General features: G+C 35.1%; 1 protein-coding gene across 2 annotated transcripts in view; it reads left to right on the top strand.

Annotated features, from left to right (window-relative positions):
* Positions 1-22,730, top strand: part of LOC124358127 (flocculation protein FLO11) — a 299,990-nt gene that overhangs the window by 163,875 nt on the left and 113,385 nt on the right. For both annotated transcript variants that reach the window (XM_046810423.1, XM_046810431.1), the window contains exon 3: positions 16,177-16,296. In XM_046810423.1, coding sequence (XP_046666379.1) covers positions 16,177-16,296 — 120 coding nt within the window. The remainder of the gene's footprint in view (positions 1-16,176; positions 16,297-22,730) is intronic.

Raw genomic sequence — 22,730 nt, 5'->3', positions numbered from 1 at the left:
TAATCTACGTAGAGTTGAAATATAACTGACTATAACTTGCAGAACATTATAAATCATTAAAAATGATTGTAAACCATCGTTATTAGAGGTTCTCCGTTAAACGTAAAAGCAAGTCGACACATAAAACAGTTGTTTTAAACAGCAATAGTTGGATCATGTTGTGACTCAATCATATAAAACATATAACCCTCACTATCGACACATTGTACCCTCAAAGATACATGAGGTGCACGGAGTTGCAGTTGAAGCAGCTAAATAAAGGGAAGGATGCAAATGTGAATATTTATGAGTACAGCAATAGCTGGATCATGTTGTGATTCCACGATGTCGTGTAGTCCTCGCTTTAGGCATAATGTACTCTTACATTACTGTAATCTTACATTACACTAATGTACTCTGTGTATATTGTGGCATAAGGAGCACATAGATGCAGTTCAATCAGCTGATTAAAAGGCAGGTTGCAAATGTAAAACAGATGTATAAACAGCAATAGCTGGATCAAATTGTGTCTCGCTCCACATATAACATGTAGCCCTCGCTATCGGCATAATGTACCCTCAAAGATACGTAAGGTGCACATAGTGCAGTTCAATCAGCTGATTAAAAGGCAGATGCAAATGTAAAACAGTTGTATAAACAGCAATAGCTGGATCAAGTTGTGTCTCGCTCCACATATAACTTGTAGCCCTCGCTATCGGCATAATGTACCCTCAAAGATACGTAAGGTGCACAGAGTGCAGTTCAATCAGCTGATTAAAAGGCAGATGCAAATGTAAAACAGTTGTATAAACAGCAATAGCTGGATCAAGTTGTGTCTCGCTCCACATATAACTTGTAGCCCTCGCTATCGGCATAATGTATCCTCAAAGATACGTAAGGTGCACAGAGTGCAGTTCAATCAGCTGATTAAAAGGCAGATGCAAATGTAAAACAGTTGTATAAACAGCAATAGCTGGATCAAGTTGTGTCTCGCTCCACATATAACTTGTAGCCCTCGCTATCGGCATAATGTACCCTCAAAGATACGTAAGGTGCACAGAGTGCAGTTCAATCAGCTGATTAAAAGGCAGATGCAAATGTAAAACAGTTGTATAAACAGCAATAGCTGGATCAAGTTGTGTCTCGCTCCACATATAACTTGTAGCCCTCGCTATCGGCATAATGTATCCTCAAAGATACGTAAGGTGCACAGAGTGCAGTTCAATCAGCTGATTAAAAGGCAGATGCAAATGTAAAACAGTTGTATAAACAGCAATAGCTGGATCAAGTTGTGTCTCGCTCCACATATAACTTGTAGCCCTCGCTATCGGCATAATGTACCCTCAAAGATACGTAAGGTGCACAGAGTGCAGTTCAATCAGCTGATTAAAAGGCAGATGCAAATGTAAAACAGTTGTATAAACAGCAATAGCTGGATCAAGTTGTGTCTCGCTCCACATATAACATGTAGCCCTCGCTTTCGGCATAATGTACCCTCAAAGATACGTAAGGTGCACAGAGTGCAGTTCAATCAGCTGATTAAAAGGCAGGTGCAAATGTAAAACAGTTGTATAAACAGCAATAGCTGGATCAAGTTGTGTCTCGCTCCACATATAACTTGTAGCCCTCGCTATCGGCATAATGTACCCTCAAAGATACGTAAGGTGCACAGAGTGCAGTTCAATCAGCTGATTAAAAGGCAGATGCAAATGTAAAACAGTTGTATAAACAGCAATAGCTGGATCAAGTTGTGTCTCGCTCCACATATAACTTGTAGCCCTCGCTATCGGCATAATGTACCCTCAAAGATACGTAAGGTGCACAGAGTGCAGTTCAATCAGCTGATTAAAAGGCAGGTGCAAATGTAAAACAGTTGTATAAACAGCAATAGCTGGATCAAGTTGTGTCTCGCTCCACATATAACTTGTAGCCCTCGCTATCGGCATAATGTACCCTCAAAGATACGTAAGGTGCACAGAGTGCAGTTCAATCAGCTGATTAAAAGGCAGGTGCAAATGTAAAACAGTTGTATAAACAGCAATAGCTGGATCAAGTTGTGTCTCGCTCCACATATAACTTGTAGCCCTCGCTATCGGCATAATGTACCCTCAAAGATACGTAAGGTGCACAGAGTGCAGTTCAATCAGCTGATTAAAAGGCAGGTGCAAATGTAAAACAGTTGTATAAACAGCAATAGCTGGATCAAGTTGTGTCTCGCTCCACATATAACTTGTAGCCCTCGCTATCGGCATAATGTACCCTCAAAGATACGTAAGGTGCACAGAGTGCAGTTCAATCAGCTGATTAAAAGGCAGGTGCAAATGTAAAACAGTTGTATAAACAGCAATAGCTGGATCAAGTTGTGTCTCGCTCCACATATAACTTGTAGCCCTCGCTATCGGCATAATGTATCCTCAAAGATACGTAAGGTGCACAGAGTGCAGTTCAATCAGCTGATTAAAAGGCAGGTGCAAATGTAAAACAGTTGTATAAACAGCAATAGCTGGATCAAGTTGTGTCTCGCTCCACATATAACTTGTAGCCCTCGCTATCGGCATAATGTATCCTCAAAGATACGTAAGGTGCACAGAGTGCAGTTCAATCAGCTGATTAAAAGGCAGGTGCAAATGTAAAACAGTTGTATAAACAGCAATAGCTGGATCAAGTTGTGTCTCGCTCCACATATAACTTGTAGCCCTCGCTATCGGCATAATGTACCCTCAAAGATACGTAAGGTGCACAGAGTGCAGTTCAATCAGCTGATTAAAAGGCAGGTGCAAATGTAAAACAGTTGTATAAACAGCAATAGCTGGATCAAGTTGTGTCTCGCTCCACATATAACTTGTAGCCCTCGCTATCGGCATAATGTACCCTCAAAGATACGTAAGGTGCACAGAGTGCAGTTCAATCAGCTGATTAAAAGGCAGATGCAAATGTAAAACAGTTGTATAAACAGCAATAGCTGGATCAAGTTGTGTCTCGCTCCACATATAACTTGTAGTCCTCGCTATCGGCATAATGTACCCTCAAAGATACGTAAGGTGCACAGAGTGCAGTTCAATCAGCTGATTAAAAGGCAGGTGCAAATGTAAAACAGTTGTATAAACAGCAATAGCTGGATCAAGTTGTGTCTCGCTCCACATATAACTTGTAGCCCTCGCTATCGGCATAATGTACCCTCAAAGATACGTAAGGTGCACAGAGTGCAGTTCAATCAGCTGATTAAAAGGCAGGTGCAAATGTAAAACAGTTGTATAAACAGCAATAGCTGGATCAAGTTGTGTCTCGCTCCACATATAACTTGTAGCCCTCGCTATCGGCATAATGTATCCTCAAAGATACGTAAGGTGCACAGAGTGCAGTTCAATCAGCTGATTAAAAGGCAGGTGCAAATGTAAAACAGTTGTATAAACAGCAATAGCTGGATCAAGTTGTGTCTCGCTCCACATATAACTTGTAGCCCTCGCTATCGGCATAATGTACCCTCAAAGATACGTAAGGTGCACAGAGTGCAGTTCAATCGGCTGATTAAAAGGCAGGTGCAAATGTAAAACAGTTGTATAAACAGCAATAGCTGGATCAAGTTGTGTCTCGCTCCACATATAACTTGTAGCCCTCGCTATCGGCATAATGTACCCTCAAAGATACGTAAGGTGCACAGAGTGCAGTTCAATCAGCTGATTAAAAGGCAGGTGCAAATGTAAAACAGTTGTATAAACAGCAATAGCTGGATCAAGTTGTGTCTCGCTCCACATGTAACTTGTAGCCCTCGCTTTCGGCATAATGTACCCTCAAAGATACGTAAGGTGCACAGAGTGCAGTTCAATCAGCTGATTAAAAGGCAGGTGCAAATGTAAAACAGTTGTATAAACAGCAATAGCTGGATCAAGTTGTGTCTCGCTCCACATATAACTTGTAGCCCTCGCTATCGGCATAATGTACCCTCAAAGATACGTAAGGTGCACAGAGTGCAGTTCAATCAGCTGATTAAAAGGCAGGTGCAAATGTAAAACAGTTGTATAAACAGCAATAGCTGGATCAAGTTGTGTCTCGCTCCACATGTAACTTGTAGCCCTCGCTATCGGCATAATGTACCCTCAAAGATACGTAAGGTGCACAGAGTGCAGTTCAATCAGCTGATTAAAAGGCAGGTGCAAATGTAAAACAGTTGTATAAACAGCAATAGCTGGATCAAGGTATGACTCACTCCACGATGGCGTGTAGCCCTGACTCCCCACGCCTTGTAGCCGCACAGAGCGGCTGGAAAAAGTGAGTAGATTATTAATATTTTGTCATAATAATCTAAAAAACCATAATAGGCTATAGCTACTTTAATTACAGGCTCATATTTCCGTTAAGAAGCTTTCAGTCAGTGAGTTATGTAACGCTGAATATTGCAAAACTTATGTAATTTTATTTTGCTCGTTAATATATTTTAACAAAATTTATATTTGTTTTTAATATAATTACTAGGCTTCAATGTTAATTTATTACAACCAAATTCAGTATGTGTAATAAGTGTTATTATACCATAATTATGCAACCAAACCTGTATTTACATTTGAACGATCGTATATATATATTATAATACAAAAAGGATTAAAACACATTGTACCTATAGTACTGAGAACATATACTATTGTTTACCGTATAGGCTATGCTGTATGTTATGAATCCTATATGTCTTCAATGTTACCTCACATTTTATCGTTGCTCTCTTTTTTATAGACTTCATTTAAATCTGACAATTAAAATACCTCGCAGTTTGCAATCTTCAGATGCCCAATCGTAATCCCTTGGATAAGTTCGTTAATTTACTCCATTTACAGATCAAGTTGTTCCCCTTTGGGTGCTCGCTAATATTTAAAACCTTTTCCTACAGCTGCTCAACGTTTAAAACCAGCACAGAATGTAATTTTACAGGGTTTTGCTTAAAAATTTGTAATTTAAAAATCACTATATTTGGTAACCATTGGTCTTGTTTTATAGCCAATAAACATGCATTTGAGAAAACAGTACTTATACGTATATTATAAAAGTACAGCCGATATAATTAATAAAAATGTTAAAATAAAAATATTTGTATTATTTATTTTTAATTTTATAGCTATATAATATGAGCTTATAATTTTTATATTGATACTAGAACATCTTAAACTTATATATAATTATGAACAGATCCTGAAAAATTGAATAAAATATGCCCAAGTTATATTAGAAAAAATATATATATACTTATGTGAATTTGAGGCAACTTTAATAGCATACGTTAAGTCAAGCACGTAATATTATTTTTGTGTGCAGAATTTAATTTTGTACAAATTGGAACATTATTTCATAAAAAAATTACGTTACCAGTATTGATTGCGCAACAACAATATATTGTTGTGAAACCGTTTTTGCCAAAAACCGAACGACGACATATCATTGTGAAACAGTTTTCGGCAAAAACAAGAACAACGATAAATCGTTGTTAAACTGCCAGATGAGTAAAAGTTAAAATCCATTGAAAATACATGTGTAGTTTTTGTTCTTTAAAATTTTTCATTGTCTAGTGAGTAATAAAATTGGTGGTATAAAGTTTTTTGTATGTAGTATTGCAAAATTATTTATATGTATGTTAATATGTATGTAATTATGTATGTATCTTTGGCCTGAAGATCTACCTAGTAGGCAAGAAATATGCCCTTCAAAGTTACCCTGTCTAACCAATTTGGTGTTCATAAGATATTCTGTTTGGATGCTTCCACTGAAATTAATGAGTGTCTCTCAGAGTAGGCGCTGTAGGGATCCTTTCTCTGGGAATTAGGTCATCTTAAATGGCTGCGCACTGAACTTTAATACCGCCGATTATTGCTGTAAGACATCATCTCATTTGCTTTACTGTATTGCTGTACTATCATCTCATTTGATTTACTGTATTGCTGTACTATCATTTCATTTGCTTTACTGTATTGTTGTTCTATCATCTCATTTGATTTACTGTATTGCTGTACTATTATCTCATTGGCTTTACTGCACTGATGTACTATCATCTCATTTGGCAGCATTCTAACGGTCATGCATTTTCTCTTTTATGTAAACAATATAACCAAAGATTAATTTATCCAATTTAAAAAGTGGTGATTGGGACAGTGTTATAAACTATCGACCCATTTCCATCAAATCTCTTCTTACACTTTTTTTAAGTATAAGTTATTCTTCTTTTTCCCATTTTCCTTGTTCCCAGTAACATAGGTCTCTTGGCTGTAAAATATTTTTGATCTTTTCTTTCTCAATTTTATGTAAGTAATTTTTTTCCAATCTCTAAATATTAATTTTCCTCTTCGCATTGTATAATATAAAATTGTATTTTATCTATCCTTTACTATGTACTGCATTATTTACATCGAATACATTGATATTATTGTCGTTATAACTCATCTGTATTTATTGCTTTAATGTTATTGTTTTCCAAATCCTGTAATTATTTTTGTCTTCTAATTAAAAAACATTGCAACATTGTTATTTATCTAATGGTCTCCCTACATAAATGTTAGTCACATATTTTATAAGGTTTTTAAGATGGTGGAATTCCAATTTCATTTTTCAATTTTTAATAATTAATTATATATTAACAATCCATCTATTAGATAATTATCATAGGAATAGCGTGCTACAATTTAGCAACCAGTTAATATTAGCAATAAATCTTATATTGTATATTCCAAGATAACAGCCATACACGATATCTACAGGGTGTATATTATGTCTGGAAACACCCAAATATATCCTTTAATAATTTAAATATAAATTTGAAACCTCTTACAATCGTGATAGAGATTGGGCATCTACTTTTTGGAACAATGTTTTGTTATGTCACACCAACGGGGGACGTCCTGCCGAGGGTATCGTGAATATTCTTAATGGAAGCCTATACCTTGTGATACATAATTTTAAAGGTAATAGCTTACTGAATTGAATGCCACACAAACCGCATCTCAAAGGAATTATTCTATCAGAAAATAGAGCATTTTTAGTATTGAAAATTTACTGATGTTCAACAATGTAATTTTAACATGGTTCTTGCCACAAATGTGTTACACTAATTTTTTAGCATTTTTTAAATGTTCAATTAAAATAAAATAAACAATTTATTTTTTAAGCTGGTTTCATTAGTACAAATTTACCAGTTTTTATTACAATGAATAAAACTTATGAGTCACTTTCTCTGATTACTTATGAATCTGTACTTGGTGTTTTCCAGTCAGCAGGAAGGTTTAAAGAGACAAAGGTCACTGGCCTATGAGAAACATTATTGTGTTATTAATCATCTGGTCTACAGGTTTCAGTTTGTTGAGCATGGAGCTTTCACTAGACAGGTCTAAGCTTGGGAATTACAAATGGACAAAGGTCATATCATTCCTGTCGAGTTAATCAGTGTCTCTGAAGCATTGCTGTCAACAAGTTATCTAATTACAGTAGTTCAGTTTTTATTTGGCATTTTAATGGAATTGTCTGAAAGAGAACGAATTACTCTGTTGATGATGCGAGGATATGGCGATCGTCAAAGATCTTATCGGGAAGTTTGTAATTTGTTTAATGACACTTTCCCAGAAAGAGGAATCCCAATAAGTGTTTCAACAATATCAAAAACTATTGAGCGTTTTGAAATGACAGGGAGTGTACGTAATCGGTCAAAGTCGGGGTAGGATACAATCTGCAACAGATGAAGAACATGCACTAGATGTTTTGCAAACATTTATTGAAGACCCACATACATCGCTCAGAAAAGCTGCACAGCAACATGATATGCACCCTATGTCTGTGAGTAAGATTTTGAAAATTAATAAATACAAACCATTTAAAGTTCATTTAGTCCAACAGTTTAAGTGAGGATGATTACGACAGAAGAGTTGAGTTTTGTGAACTTGTGATGCGCAAATGTGATGACAATAGAGATTTTTCTGACCAACATACTATTTTCTGATGAGGCAACTTTTTTCCTAAATGGCAATGTTAACAGGCACAATTGCCGTTTACTACTGGGCTAGTGAAAACCCACATTGGATTAATGAGTCCCATTCAACAGCAACCACAAAAACTGAACGTATTGGTGTGGAATTTTAGGTAACAAAATTGTTGGACCCTTTTTCATCAATGGAAATTTAAATGCCGAACTTTACTACAATATGCTCCAAAATGAAATAATCCCAGCTATTCAAATTGCATCAGGAGAATACTTTGATAATGTATGGTTTCAGCAGGATGGTGCTGCTCCACCCCATTATGGGAGACAGGTAAGAGAGTATTTGGATTTAAGGTTTCCTCATAAATGGATTGGCCGAAGAAGGAGAAATCGAATGGCCTCCAAGATCTCCGGATTTGTCACCAATCGATTATTTCCTATGGGGTCATTTAAAATCCAATGTTTATAGAGAAGAAAGCCTCATAATTTGGAAGACCTAAGAAACAGGATTATAGAGGAGATTGCTTTGATAACTGAAGAAATGTTAGGCAACTCTGTCGAATCATTTTACACAAGATTGGCTCATTGTCAAACCGTAGAAGGAACACAGTTCGAACAATTGCTTTGACACCAAATGCAGGTAAAACGTTTGTTGTAAGACTTTTCTAACAGCATACATTATTTTTTATTTGTAATAAGAAATGAATAACATAAGTATTTCCATAATTGTACTGTAATAAAAACTGGCAAATTTGTGCTAATAGAACCAGCTTAAAATGAAATTTTTGTTTTATTTAATTGAACATTTAAAAAAAATGCTAAAAAATTAGTGTAACACATTTTGTGGCAAGAAACCATGTTAAAATTACATTGTTGAACATCAGTAAATTTTCAATACTAAAAATGCTCTATTTTCTGATAGAATAATTCCCTTGAGATGCGGTTTGTGGCATTCAATTCAGTAAGCTATTACCTTTAAAATTATGTATCACAAAGGTATAGGCTTCCATTAAGAATATTCACGATACCCTCGGCAGGACGTCCCCCCGTTGGTGTGACATAACAAAACATAGTTCCAAAAAGTAGATGCCCAATCTCTATCACGATTGTAAGAGGTTTCAAATTTATATTTAAATTATTAAAGGATATATTTGGGTGTTTCCAGACATAATATACACCCTCAAAGGGTTTTTTTTAATCAAATATGGTTTTAAGTAATTTAAAATACTATTTGTTTTGTCTTATTTGATGTAGGTAACATAAGCAAACTTTAGCAAATTAATTGAATTGGAATAGCCCAAACATTTTTGTCGGAATAAAGTGTTAGAATAAGAGAACTAATGAACGTAGGTGTCAGGGTGTGGACACTAGCGCTTTCTGTGACGGAATCACGGAACTACGTCGTTTTTGCTAACTTGCGGAAGACCGCTTCAAGTGACAACAATTTTCCTCAGAATACAAAATTCACAAATTCTGATCAGTATAGTAAATATTACTTCAATGTTCCTTTCTCATTATGCGTTGTTATTCACAGGTATACAGAGTTTACTTGATACTATAGTATATTTTATACTATAATATATTTAAATACTAATAGGTTATGATTATTAAATACTTACTTTTTTATTTCCACGGTATAATATTGTTGTATACCTAAGTTTTAATTTCAATGTAATTTTTAACACATATGTTGTACCATTTATTTTACTACTGGTGATTAGTAAGACCAATGGTTATACTTATTATGTTTTATTACTAAATTTGTGACAAATTAATGATTCCAATCGCTTATATTGGTTTGAATTTATATTACATGGTAATAATGTACCTTAGTTTACAACAAGTGGACAGTAAGAGAAATGCACGTGACAACGGCCTGTGTAAAGCTTCTTCCTAGTACAGGGTTCCAACAATTGCCGCTAGAGCGCTCGAGATTCTAGGTTCACGTAGTGATGATAAAATCATTATATAAACATTACCAATGTGCATTGTCATAACTGTGCAAGTGAAGTTTTATTCTTTACTGTAGGTTATGAGCACAAGTTTGGGTGGGGGGTTGGGTTCTCAGAGAAATACTGTATAGGAGCAAATACGAGTATGTTTAAACTATTATAATACAAAATGATTAAGATGTTTTGCATCAGTTCTACCGTGGCTCTAAAACAAAATATTAATGACACTAACTTCACAAATTTAAAATATATTTAGTTTTTCCAGCCCAAATATTGATTGTACTATTGCCTTTTATGCCAGGATTTCTTAAATTTGAATATGTTGAACTTAATAAACGTTGGAAAAATGTTGAGTTTTGTTTTCGTTAATTTAAAATTTCGTTTTAATATTTTGTATTTAACAAAAACGAACGATCTTAACGGAATAATCCTGGCCACAATGGCATACGTAGTTATATTGATACTAGAGGGTTCGTATTAAATTCTGCAAAGGGATTTTATATCTGTTTTCAGGGTTGTCTTCATCTCTGAATAAAATTAGTAATTTTCTGAGAATTGTGTGCCGTTTTTACTTCATTTTTATCAAATGTTCGGGTTTTACACAGAATCATTTATCATAAAATTAACCACGAAAAGAAACTATTGCATTTTTAAAATCGATCAATGGATAATAATGTAATGAAAATGAAATGAAATGAAATATGCCTTTATTCAAGAGGCGGAGTTAGGGCTATTTAGCCCTCTCTACCACTCAACCTCAATAATGTTATTGATTTTGTTGCAATTGGCTCCAATAATTTAATTATATGTTGTTCACACTACTCGAGCTTGGTTCAAGTAAACATATGAAGTGTCAGAAAATATCATAGTAGCTTAACAATTAAAAACGTTTACAAAGTACAAAGTACGAGTAGATAAAACAATTAATTAAATAGATAAAATTATTGCCAGTTCCATCAACAGTCTAAAGCATCACATTAACTAACATAACATTAAATAATTATAGGAACCAATTGGAACACGAAAATAGTTATTTATCTTGGTTTGACAATACTCTCAGATACGGAATCATGAATTACGGCGTATGACACTGTAGTTTATCCAGATATAATGATAAAAGAATACTTCATGCGTTAGTCATACGTTAGTTAGAAATAATTTGTTTACATTTAATGTGTATAGGGTGTTAATATTTATTTATAAATACTTGTATAAATTTCCTATAAAGGAAGTTAATAAATTTACTCGTTCAGCTCAATATGTTTGTTTCAGTGTCCACAGTTACTAAAGGAAACATATCTACGACAACTTTATTGTTTGGGACTAATGATTTAAAATATTTTGTTACGTACTATGGCAGTAAGATATTGAACGAGATAAAACCTAATTTTTCAATTAGAGTCAGGCAATGTCTATCATAAGAATTAGTCTCTGTTATGTGTATTCTTAAATGAATAGTGAACTAAATACAGTTAAAGCTTCATAATGTATTTGTACTTGCCATTATTTTTGTTGCAAACATAATATAATTTAGTAGAAATTGTTATAGCTAGTAAGTGTTTAAATTATTGCACTGTCTGTTTCTTATTGTATGTTTGTATATTTCTTATGTTATTGTAGTTTTTTTGGCTGTAGTAAGTTGTAAGTACTAACTGTTAATCTAATAAAAATTACTTGAATGAGCATGTTCTGCCAACTGCTATGAACTGTTAGATAAAATAAATTTGAATGAATAATAATCTGTTCCCACACGATAACAATAATAACAGTGAACAGATAGACCTAACTTGTCGTGTAGCAGCACCTGGCACAACACCCCCCCCCCCAAACATGTCTTGATGAATAGTAGACAAGTAACGAAATGTCGTCATCTCCAAGTCAAGCCTACTGATGACACTGGACAGATAGACATAACTTATCGTGTAGCAGCACCTGGCACGACCCCCTCCCACCCAAACATGTATTGATGAATACTAGACAATTAACGAAATATCGTAGTCTCCAAGTCAAGCCTGCTGATGACACTGGTCAGATAGACCTAACTTATCGTGTAACAGCACCTGGTACAACCCCGCCCCCCCCCCCCCACAAATATGTCTTGATGAATACTAGACAATTAACGAAATATCGTAGTCTCCAAGTGAAGCCTACTGATGTCACTGGACAGATAGACCAAACTTATCGTGTAACAGCACCTGGCACGACCCCCCCCCCCCTCAAACATGTCTTGATGAATACTAGACAAGTAACGAAATGTCGTCATCTCCAAGTCAAGCCTACTAATAACACTGGACAGATAGACCTAACTTATCGTGTAACAGCACCTGGCACGACCCCCTCCCACCCAAACATGTCTTGATGAATACTAGACAATTAACGAAATGTCGTAGTCTCCAAGTCCAGCCTGCTGATGACACTGGACAGATAGACCTAACTTATCGTGTAACAGCACCTGGCACGACCCCCCCCCCCCAAACATGTCTTGATGAATACTAGACAAGTAACGAAAATGTCGTCATCTCCAAGTCAAGCTTACTAATAACAGAGAAAAGATAGACCTAACTTATCGTGCAACAGCATCTGGCAAGACCCCCTCCCCCCAAACATGTCTTGATGAATAGTAGACAAGTAACGAAATGTCGTCACCTCCAAGTCAAGCTTACTAATAACAGAGAAAAGATAGACCTAACTTATCGTGCAACAGCATCTGGCAAGACCCCCTCCCCCCAAACATGTCTTGATGAATAGTAGACAAGTAACGAAATGTCGTCACCTCCAAGTCAAGCCTACTAATAACACTGGAACAGATAGACCTAACTTATCGTGTAGCAGCACCTGGCACGACCCCCTCCCCCCAAACATGTCTTGATGAATACTAGACAAGTAACGAAATGTCGTATTCTCCAAGTCAAGCCTACTGATGACACTGGACAGATAGACCTAACTTATCGTGTAACAGCACCTGGTACAACCCCGCCCCCCCCCCCACAAATATGTCTTGATGAATACTAGACAAGTAACGAAATATCGTAGTCTCCAAGTCAAGCCTACTGATGACACTGGACAGATAGACCTAACTTATCGTGTAGCAGCACCTGGCACGACCCCCCCCCCCAAACATGTCTTGATGAATACTAGACAAGTTACAAAATGTCGTCATCTCCAAGTCAAGCCTACTGATAACATGGAACAGATAGACCTAACTTATCGTGTAGCAGCACCTGGCACGACCCCTCCCCCCCAAACATGTCTTGATGAATACTAGACAAGTAACGAAATGTCGTCATCTCCAAGTCAAGCCTACTGATAACATGGACAGATAGACCTAACTTATCGTGTAGCAGCACCTGGCACGACCCCTCCCCCCCAAACATGTCTTGATGAATACTAGACAAGTTACGAAATGTCGCAGTCTCCAAGTCAAGCCTACTGATAACAATGGAACAGATAGACCTAACTTATCGTGTAGCAGCACCTGGCACGACCCCCCCCCCAAACATGTCTTGATGAATACTAGACAAGTAACGAAATGTCGTCATCTCCAAGTCAAGCCTACTAATAACATGGAACAGATAGACCTAACTTATCGTGTAACAGCACCTGGCACGACCCCCCCCCCCTAACATGTCTTGATGAATACTAGACAAGTTACGAAATGTCGTCATCTCCAAGTCAAGCCTACTAATAACATGGAACAGATAGACCTAACTTATCGTGTAGCAGCACCTGGCACGACCCCCCCCCCCTAACATGTCTTGATGAATACTAGACAAGTTACGAAATGTCGTATTCTCCAAGTCAAGCCTACTAATGACACTGAGCAGATAGACCTAACTTATCGTGTAGCAGCACCTGGCACGACCCCCTCTCCCCCCCCCGTCACACCCAGCTTACCCAAGATATCGACCCGTGCTCCACAAGTTGTTGTCAGTTCCAGTTTTAGTTCTAACCTAAATCCCCGCTAACTCGTCCATTACTACGTTTAATTCATTTAAAGGAAATTCCGACTCCAAAGAGAAACGTGTTGTTAAATTGGATGACAGTGTATCCACGTATTTTGTCTTAACACTTCCCAATATTTTTCTGATTGATAGAATAAAACCTCTCCCTGATTCCTTATTCTATTTTGTTTTCTGCGACTTATGCGTGTTTACAACACATTATAGTACGAGTTTTAGATAATTTTTTCGCACAATTTTTAAATCTGTTGATGATGAAATAAAATATCCGTATTGACATATTAATCAAAATACTGCTTAATTATCTTAATGTTCAACGTTTAACTGCTTAATTAAATAATGTCAAAGTTAACAGTTTTAATTCTTAACTTATAAAAAAAAAAATTCATAAAATAACACAATTGATTTTATTTTCGATGAACATATTCATATAGATCGAACAAGAAATCGCTAATGGAAAAATTCAATGAAGGATACAAATTTAATGTTCGATAATTCTATCAATCGTAACAGTTCCACATTTATGGGCTTTCCGTTTAAGTATTACTATGGAGTATACATAATATAATATACCTCATAAAATTAAAATTCGTACTAAACAAATGTAATGTATGTAACAAGTCCACATGCTTTCGAATCTGTCATAAAAAATTGTACTCGTGATTTATTATTATACGAGGTTATAGTACACCTCGATAGAAAGCTTCATTGAGGTTGTATGCAACATTTCAAATCAAACCTCATCTAACTCTCGACATGTCCTGCGGGAAGATAGACATACATACAACCATACAGAACAGAAATTTACAAAAAAATTGCGGTGAGTCCAATTCCATCGTTAAACGTGCACCATCCTAGAACACCTTATTAGTTATCCATAAGCCCAATGTAAAAATCTTTTCTAACGCTCAGCCAGACCCCATGGACTGATAGCACCATCGTCGAACTCAGAGTTCCTTAAGGATTCTTGCAAAATACCAAGTGTATTGGTCATTTAGTTTTCGAGATATCGTGCTGAGGGACAGACAGACAGACAGACAGAAATGATATTTTTCTATCCTATCGAGTGATAAGCTTCGCTAAATCTCAGCCAATAAGTTTTCATAGTTTCGATGTTTATATGCAAGATATATAAATCGTGAATAAATCAATGTAATTCATATATTTATTTGTTATTTTCCATAGAAAAAAAAAACAGAAACAACTTATGACACTACCGTGCTGCACTATGCTTAGCCAATATAATGCAGTTACTGGTCCTTATCAGTAAACTAAATGTGTCGCTTAGGTTTCTTTTGTTTTAGTGTATAAAGTATCTTTTGTTAATTGACAATACTATTGCACTCATAACTGTTGAACAAACAATGATGAATAATGACAACAAGAACAATATTGTTATGTGTTTAAAAACTGGAATAAAACATCTGATCATCTATCTGAATACATAATAAACAGGGTTACCACATTGTCGCATAGTGGAAGAAACTGGTTTTTCAACACTTCTAAAACGAAAAATCATATACGGTACAGTGAAGAATCTGAATTGAAACATAATTCTTTATAAGAGCCTGTGACCACTCTATGGGGTCGATCGCGTCGCACTGCACTTTTGATCAGTAATTACCTTGTATTGTACCGACTATACCCCTCAATGTTGTTACGTGCTTTGCGCAGATCTATGACCTTTTGGGACAAGGACAGACTAAAGGCTAAAAGATGTAAACTTAAATAAATTTCTAACGAAAGTATTAAGAGCAAATATACTTCTCTAGCGATTTTTTCCCTGTGGTTATCGTCGGATAGTTATAATAATTTAAAACACTATTATTTATTGACGTGTATTAGAGTTATCATATAAATTAAGTAAAGAAAAGAAAAGACAGTACACATTATATTCAAGGATTATTCTAGCATTATCAGTCCTTCAGTTCACTTATAAGAACTGGAAAGTTTCATATACACAGTGCTCTATATTTTAACATTACTGGTAACCAAAATAGAGTTTGATGGTAAGACTAATGGTCTTGCTGTAGATGGAGCTTATATTAGTCACTGTTAAATTACATTAAAAACATAAAACCAATATTTAATACATTTTATTGTTTTGTGAGGCCTTTCGATATCCAAGATATCTTCTTCAGACACATCACAAAACATTTTTGTGATATTGGTTTTATGTTTTTAATGTAATTTAACTAATGGTCTTATTAGAGAATTTGACAGGTTCTTATTAGAAAATAGTTTTAGGGTCGCATATCAGTTATTTTGAGGTAAATTACTGAGTCATAACTAGGTTGCTGTTTGATCAACTGGCTGATCTAAAATTTTTATTTTGCAGAGTGTCCTTCGGCAGCTCCAAGGGCTCCATGGTAGAGACGCTTATCTACGAGAGCCCTGTCCAGGAGGAGCCGGAGGTCAGCCCGACCCCTGACCCCGCTGACCCTGACTCCACCTCACAGTGAGTACTGCCATTCTTCTTCCCATCTTCAAAAATTTGTCCTTTTTCTGTTTTTTTATGAATAGAAAGTGTACAAGTAACAGTATGTATATAAGATATTCCCCAAAGCTACTCATCTCATATCATGCTTTATAACGAAATATAAGTTGTCACAATATAGCCCTGTTAGCATCCCAAATACTTATCCGATATCCTTCTTGCTTAGATCTAAGAGACTAGGTCTACCTTTCTCAAACAGGGAGGTAAACATTGTTTATTGCCTGAGTGCTGTGGCCTTTCTTTATGTCTTGGATCTGATCTTTTCCAAGCATTTACAAGAGCTTTACTCTAGGACAATGATACGCTTGCAATGATCCTTCTAAATACTTCCAGAGCCTGTCTTGGTCAGAGCATAAATTATTATCTTTACGGCATTACAGAGTTTGAATACGAGGATACTTCATTGGGGTAGTAGACCAATCCCTTGTATATTTTATTTTTGTTTATTATAGGTACGTGGTATTTGGAAAAGTTGAACTAGATTTCGAGAAATGATTGGATGGATTTGATAAAAAATGGTTAGGTACTTCTGTCATCGTAGGCCTTCTAGTCATCTTTGTAACATATAACGATCCTCTGTTAACTTGACATAATCTTATACAATTGCCGATGCTACAACTAGTACTACTACTACTATGAGGGTTATCGTCCAGGTCTTTGGGTTGGGTGGAAGCAGCCAATATTTATCTGTCACTGACTAATTAATTTATTTATTTGAAAATTTTATAACAGAAAAATAAGAATCAATACATAATTAATTTTGTATAAAGGTGATTAGAAATCAATATTTTGTACCTGTGGATTATAACATTTTTCTCAGACATCTCATGGAGGGGACGTCTTCTATCCCTCTATGCTTGCGGCTAGAGCGTAAAAATCTCGCAAATGTATACTATCTATAAAAAAGTGCACGATGTTTTCTTATAAGAATAATACAATTTCAAATTTCAAAAACACTTCTGTTAATGCAATAAACACTAACAGAATAAAAATTAAAATGGTTGAATGAATGATTTTTTTTTTTTAACTGAAAATCGTAATAAACCCGAAAACTGTGTTAAAACCTAAAGATTTAAACTGTGTATAATTTGTATAGTACTTATGTAACTTTATAGAAACCAAATGACTGCATTTTGTAATAGATGACGAAGTAACATTTTTTAAACACTAATAAATGGAACTCGTTTTAGTATTTTGTTGTTGTGATGTCTCCAAAAAACGTTACATACTCCTAACACACTCTTTAAAATTAAAGTTATTAAAAAATGAGTTAATTTTCAGTTCGAAACTTTTTTGTTGAACATTCCGTATAAGGAAATGCTACATGAATATAAAATATGCATACATACATACTGTTTACAGCGCGTTGCAACGATCCTACTTACTTACTATAAACTACCATTTACGGAATCTAAAGCAACACTAGCAAATTATATTGGCTTGTTGTGGTAATTAACCTGAATGAAACGTCTAGATTTTAGATTGTCTTTAATGATGAGAATCTCGGTCTATCGTAAAAATATTATCATCATTTGATTTAAATAGGTTTACGTGAATTGTATTACGAGAACGTAAAATTAATTTCCAATTCTAATGTTTCTATCTCTAAAATTTAGACACTTAAACACGTTTAACCTATCATATTTTGTAAACATACTCTACCAGAAGACAAGTATAGAATGGACTGGCGTAGAGATTGAAAAGTTTAATAAGATTTTAAAAGTTTCACTGTAAAATACAGTTACGGCTGTTAAGTATATATCAGAATATTATGTTATACACTAAACATTTTTGATATGCAAGATTTCTACTATAGCTGCACTGTAACTGTAGGAATGCGTTGTGATTGTGTAAAGTGTTAAATAAGAAGGACGTCCTTGACTGCTATCAGTACTGTTCTTATCGGGGAGCTTTTATCAGGTCGTTACTTTCATGACGTCGCTTCTATTGTTGTTGTCTGTCTTCAGTAGAGTTTTTACTCCGTGTTTCAACCTCTACAATGAATGAATATGTCACTAATGAATAATATATTTGGTAGGCACATCGTATTTATCCGAGCTGATGGATTTGTAAATCCTAGGATTATGGAGCTGGAAATAGCACTGTCAGAAATGAGGGCGTGCGTGTTCTTGTATCTGCGGGTTTGTTTATGGTCGGTTGAGCCAAACCAAAAATAGCGCAGTGACCTCATACACTATCTCACAGCATTAATAGCGGTCTTCACTTCAGATGAGCGCGGCGGCGGCGGCAGCGGTTCCCCGATAAGTTTATGTTCTCATTGCTCAGGACGTGGGAGTAGACCAGGCCCTTCTCTCGACCACAATTGGGCCGATCTCTGATCGTCACGCCCCATTTACGTCGAATTGCGATCCTCACACTCAGGTCCCGGATGTGTGCGAGACGGAGCCATCATCAACGTCTGTTATAGGGAGTGATATTTCCTCCCTCAACAATGCAGGGGAATCCTAACCTCAAAATAAGATAACAAGAGCCGAATAGTACAAATACTGCTCCCCCTAATAACAACAATGTTAAACCTCACACAGATTTACGTCATTATGTGTACACGTTATGCATTCGCCAATAATATAGACTGAGATATTTTGTGTGCTTAACAATCTTAAATATATAAAAAAAACCAAAAAGCATTTGGTTACGTAAATTATATGGTTAAAATTCAACATCTCTAATAAGTTTATGTTTAAAAAAAGACGTAAAACTGCTTGAGGCTTGGAGAACTACATCGTTCTTATGGGGAACAACTCGTAGCCATTTTACTATAGCCCCCTATTAATGGCCGAATATTCTGATTTATTGTGAAAAATATAGAATTAGGAACATACATGGGCTGTAATGAGATGCCTTGTTTACACAGTTCAAGATTCTTTATTTGTCAACCGAACCTTCTAAATACGATGGACTTCTTAGATTACAGGCTTATAATCATAATAGATAGTCTATCTAAAACCATTTCTTGATAAAAGGACTTCGTAAAAAGACTTGTATAAAATTTATTGGTATTAAAGATGGAAATTGCAATGAAGTTGCATCCATTACATCAGTAAGATACAACACTTATAAATAGATGATAACAGATGAACGATTTAAAGACTCTTCAAGTATAACAACACTACCAATCTTCTGTCCTTGACCTTGACTAGTTCCAGAACTGAACTACCGTTAAAACTGCAGACGAGCACTAAATGGTTTTTATTGTCCTTAATCTGAGGGCACTGAAGTCTCACTGCCAATTTTATGTTCTGACCAGGTTTCTTTTTTATTTTACCGCATAAAAGAGATACAATGTGCCCCATTGAAAAGATAAATTTCTGCAAATCTTTTGGGAGTTACCATGATATTAATCCACAGTGTTGGTTATGACAGAGACGTAATTTTTGGAATTTCTGCCCTGGCAGAATTGGTTGTCTTTGGCTCTTATTTAATGATTTAACGATCTCGATCTTTTTAACACACTCTGGTTCTCAGTGTATTTTAGACCTTAGTCTTACTACATAACACTTTCATGTTTAAAACGTTGTTGTAATATTTGAAAACACTATTTCACCCATAAAGTTTATGCTTCAAAATACAGTCCGTTATTAAATAAATCAATAACTGCATCGTAGAGTTGAAATAGTTTTGTTTTCGATTTCGAATGGGTTAAATTTAGTTCAAGAAATTTACAATTAAATTGTAAGACTAAGTGAAATATTAGATTTAGTACCAAAAGAAAGCTCTTTAAGCTATTAATTAATATGTTATGACTAAAACAATAAAATTGTATAAATATAGAAAATAACCTAAAATGAAATTGTTTAAAGAGCAAAACACGATTAGTACAAATTAAATTGATTTATTATTACAATGTATCAATCTCACTCTTATCAATGCAGATTTGTTCTATTACAACATTTTGTTGCAGAAAATGTTCTATTACTAGTACGTAAAATATAAGTACTACTAAACAAATTTATATTTTCAGTTTTATAAACAGATTCATAAGGCCCTTATTTTAGTGTAATTAACTGAGATAGTAAATAGGCTAATGTTGATATATAATATTTTAAAATGGTAATTAGATTAGATTTTATGTAAAAATACATTAACATATTTGGTTTTTGACTTGTTATTTAGTAAAATAATATGTAAAATGTACTAGTTTTATTCTAAATAATTGTTAAAATAAACATTTTGTCAGTAAATAATATTATTTTAATTAACATTAGCATTGACATAATATACACATTGTACTAGTTCATATTGCGACAGCTCTAGATAAAAATCAATGTCAGTTTTATCAATGGATATTATGAATGGATATTGTCATTCCTTACTATTGTTCTTTGTAGTGCTGCCTTTTCTGACAAAATTTCACGCCAACAACCGTGTCATGTTATCGAAATCAGCTAATCAATCGTATCAGCAACCAACCGTAACGACTAATGAGTTGATTACTCAAAACATATAACGTTCAAAAGTGCGCGCCGAGCGAGCTGACTCCCCCTGACATGGACTCGCCCATCTCAGGCACGCTACCAGCTGGTCCCTACTTCACTTTCTGATTCTGTTGTGTTCAATGTGTTGGTGGCGGTGTGGTGCTTGCCTGTGAATTCAAATTGTGTTTCACTTTACCAGCATTGGATTATCGCTTTAAATCGTAAAAGTGAGTAAATTTTGTAAAACTGGATTTTTTAAGTCAACTTGTGTTGTATTTTAATTGTGGATAGTTATCGGCATGATTTAATATATACAGTAAGTTTAATAGGCGTGCATAATTTGTGGTTCAAGGTCCCTTTTGTTATACTTGACAGAATGTCGAACATAACCTCAAAGTTAACAAACAACCATAAAATCGTTGTAATGAACTAATATATTTGTATTATATATGAATAAATAATATGAATTATTTTATGTAATTTCCTTAGCCTTTTTATTATTGTCTATTGTAACAGTTTTATTACAATAATTAAATAAGTTCTACAATATTAAATATTTTTTCCAAACAATTGTTAATTGGCATAAATAAATTAATATATGATAGCTAGTGTAAAGTAAACTGAGAGCAGTGTATTTAGACTATTGTTTTAATTTGTATTACATTTCACTTGTTTTTAATTTTTTTGTTTCAAATTTAGAATAGTCGTTCCACTATACAATACTCACCAACTTTTGATAAGCTTAAGGGGTATTACAGAGCGTTAATCGCCATAAACATTGCTGAATTAGAACTAATTCAAGAAGGTCAGAAGGTTTAACCTCTACTTCTTCAAGTTATCTCCCTAGTTGTAGCACTTATCTGGCGCTGCCGGTTCAAATTATTATTGATTGGCAATTTATTTCAGCCGGTCAAGTAGGAGTCATATATTACAGGCCGTTTTAAAAATCATCAGCCAATAAAGAATTGTGGCTGTTAAATAGTAATTTATAGTACTTTTAGACGCATACACACGACGCAGGAATCTTGCAGCATCACTGCCATACGAAGGCCGTGGTGGAATCGGGTCAAGGTTAACTTGTGTTCATTTATGGTATTACTGCCAAGCGCAGTCTTGCAGTGATGTCATACCTCACGAACCTTGAAACGATATGGAGATTGGTTATTGAGTGGCAAGAACTTTCACTGGATTTGGTTTTACCGGAATGTTCAGGTTTTGTTATGCAGGCAATATTCAGAGAAAGATGGAGGGTCCAAATCAGGGAGGAATTGTATAACTGAAATTAAATCTCCACACAAAATAAATACGTGTTCCTACTTGTGTGCAAAAATGTAAAAAAACTAAAAAGTTTTATATTTTTAATTTTAGTTAGCCTATGTGTAATTAATTATATGTAAATGATACAAATAACAATGAATTAAGATAATAATATTCTGATAATTGAACAATAAAGTCTGTAAACATTATCTTATATGTATTGTTTTTAAATCAAATCTTATGTATACTGACTTAAAGAAAATTTATGTGGTTAATTCACAAATTCTAGACTGGTTTAGACGGTTTAGAATTGTAATTAAGTGACAGTGACGTGAGTAAATTACATGAAGAGAAGAGAACAGAAGGTGTGAGAACTATTGTACGGGGAGAGGAGCGGCGCCCTGGGCTGGTCGATCAATACGACCACGTACTGTGCGTTACGTGCGTATGTATATAAATGCATGATCGCATCGGCAGTTGTTAACCCCTGACCTTCAATTATGCCCTCATTTCGTCCCAGACTTGCCAACTAAATGACCTCCTCCATTATTTTTGGAATATCTAGACATAATCTTACTTTCGTGTGAATTCCCCTTTCGTCCACCAATTTTAATCGCATTTATGTGGCCTGTATTGCATTTTCCGGAATAAAGTAACCACGAACTTTAGTAATGTTACCGGTACGTAAAAAGCTGGTAACTT

Source organism: Homalodisca vitripennis, chromosome 1, assembly GCF_021130785.1.
Source record: "Homalodisca vitripennis isolate AUS2020 chromosome 1, UT_GWSS_2.1, whole genome shotgun sequence".
In the NCBI taxonomy this organism is placed as follows: Eukaryota; Metazoa; Arthropoda; class Insecta; order Hemiptera; family Cicadellidae; genus Homalodisca; species Homalodisca vitripennis.
This window is presented reverse-complemented; position numbering and strand designations above follow the sequence as displayed.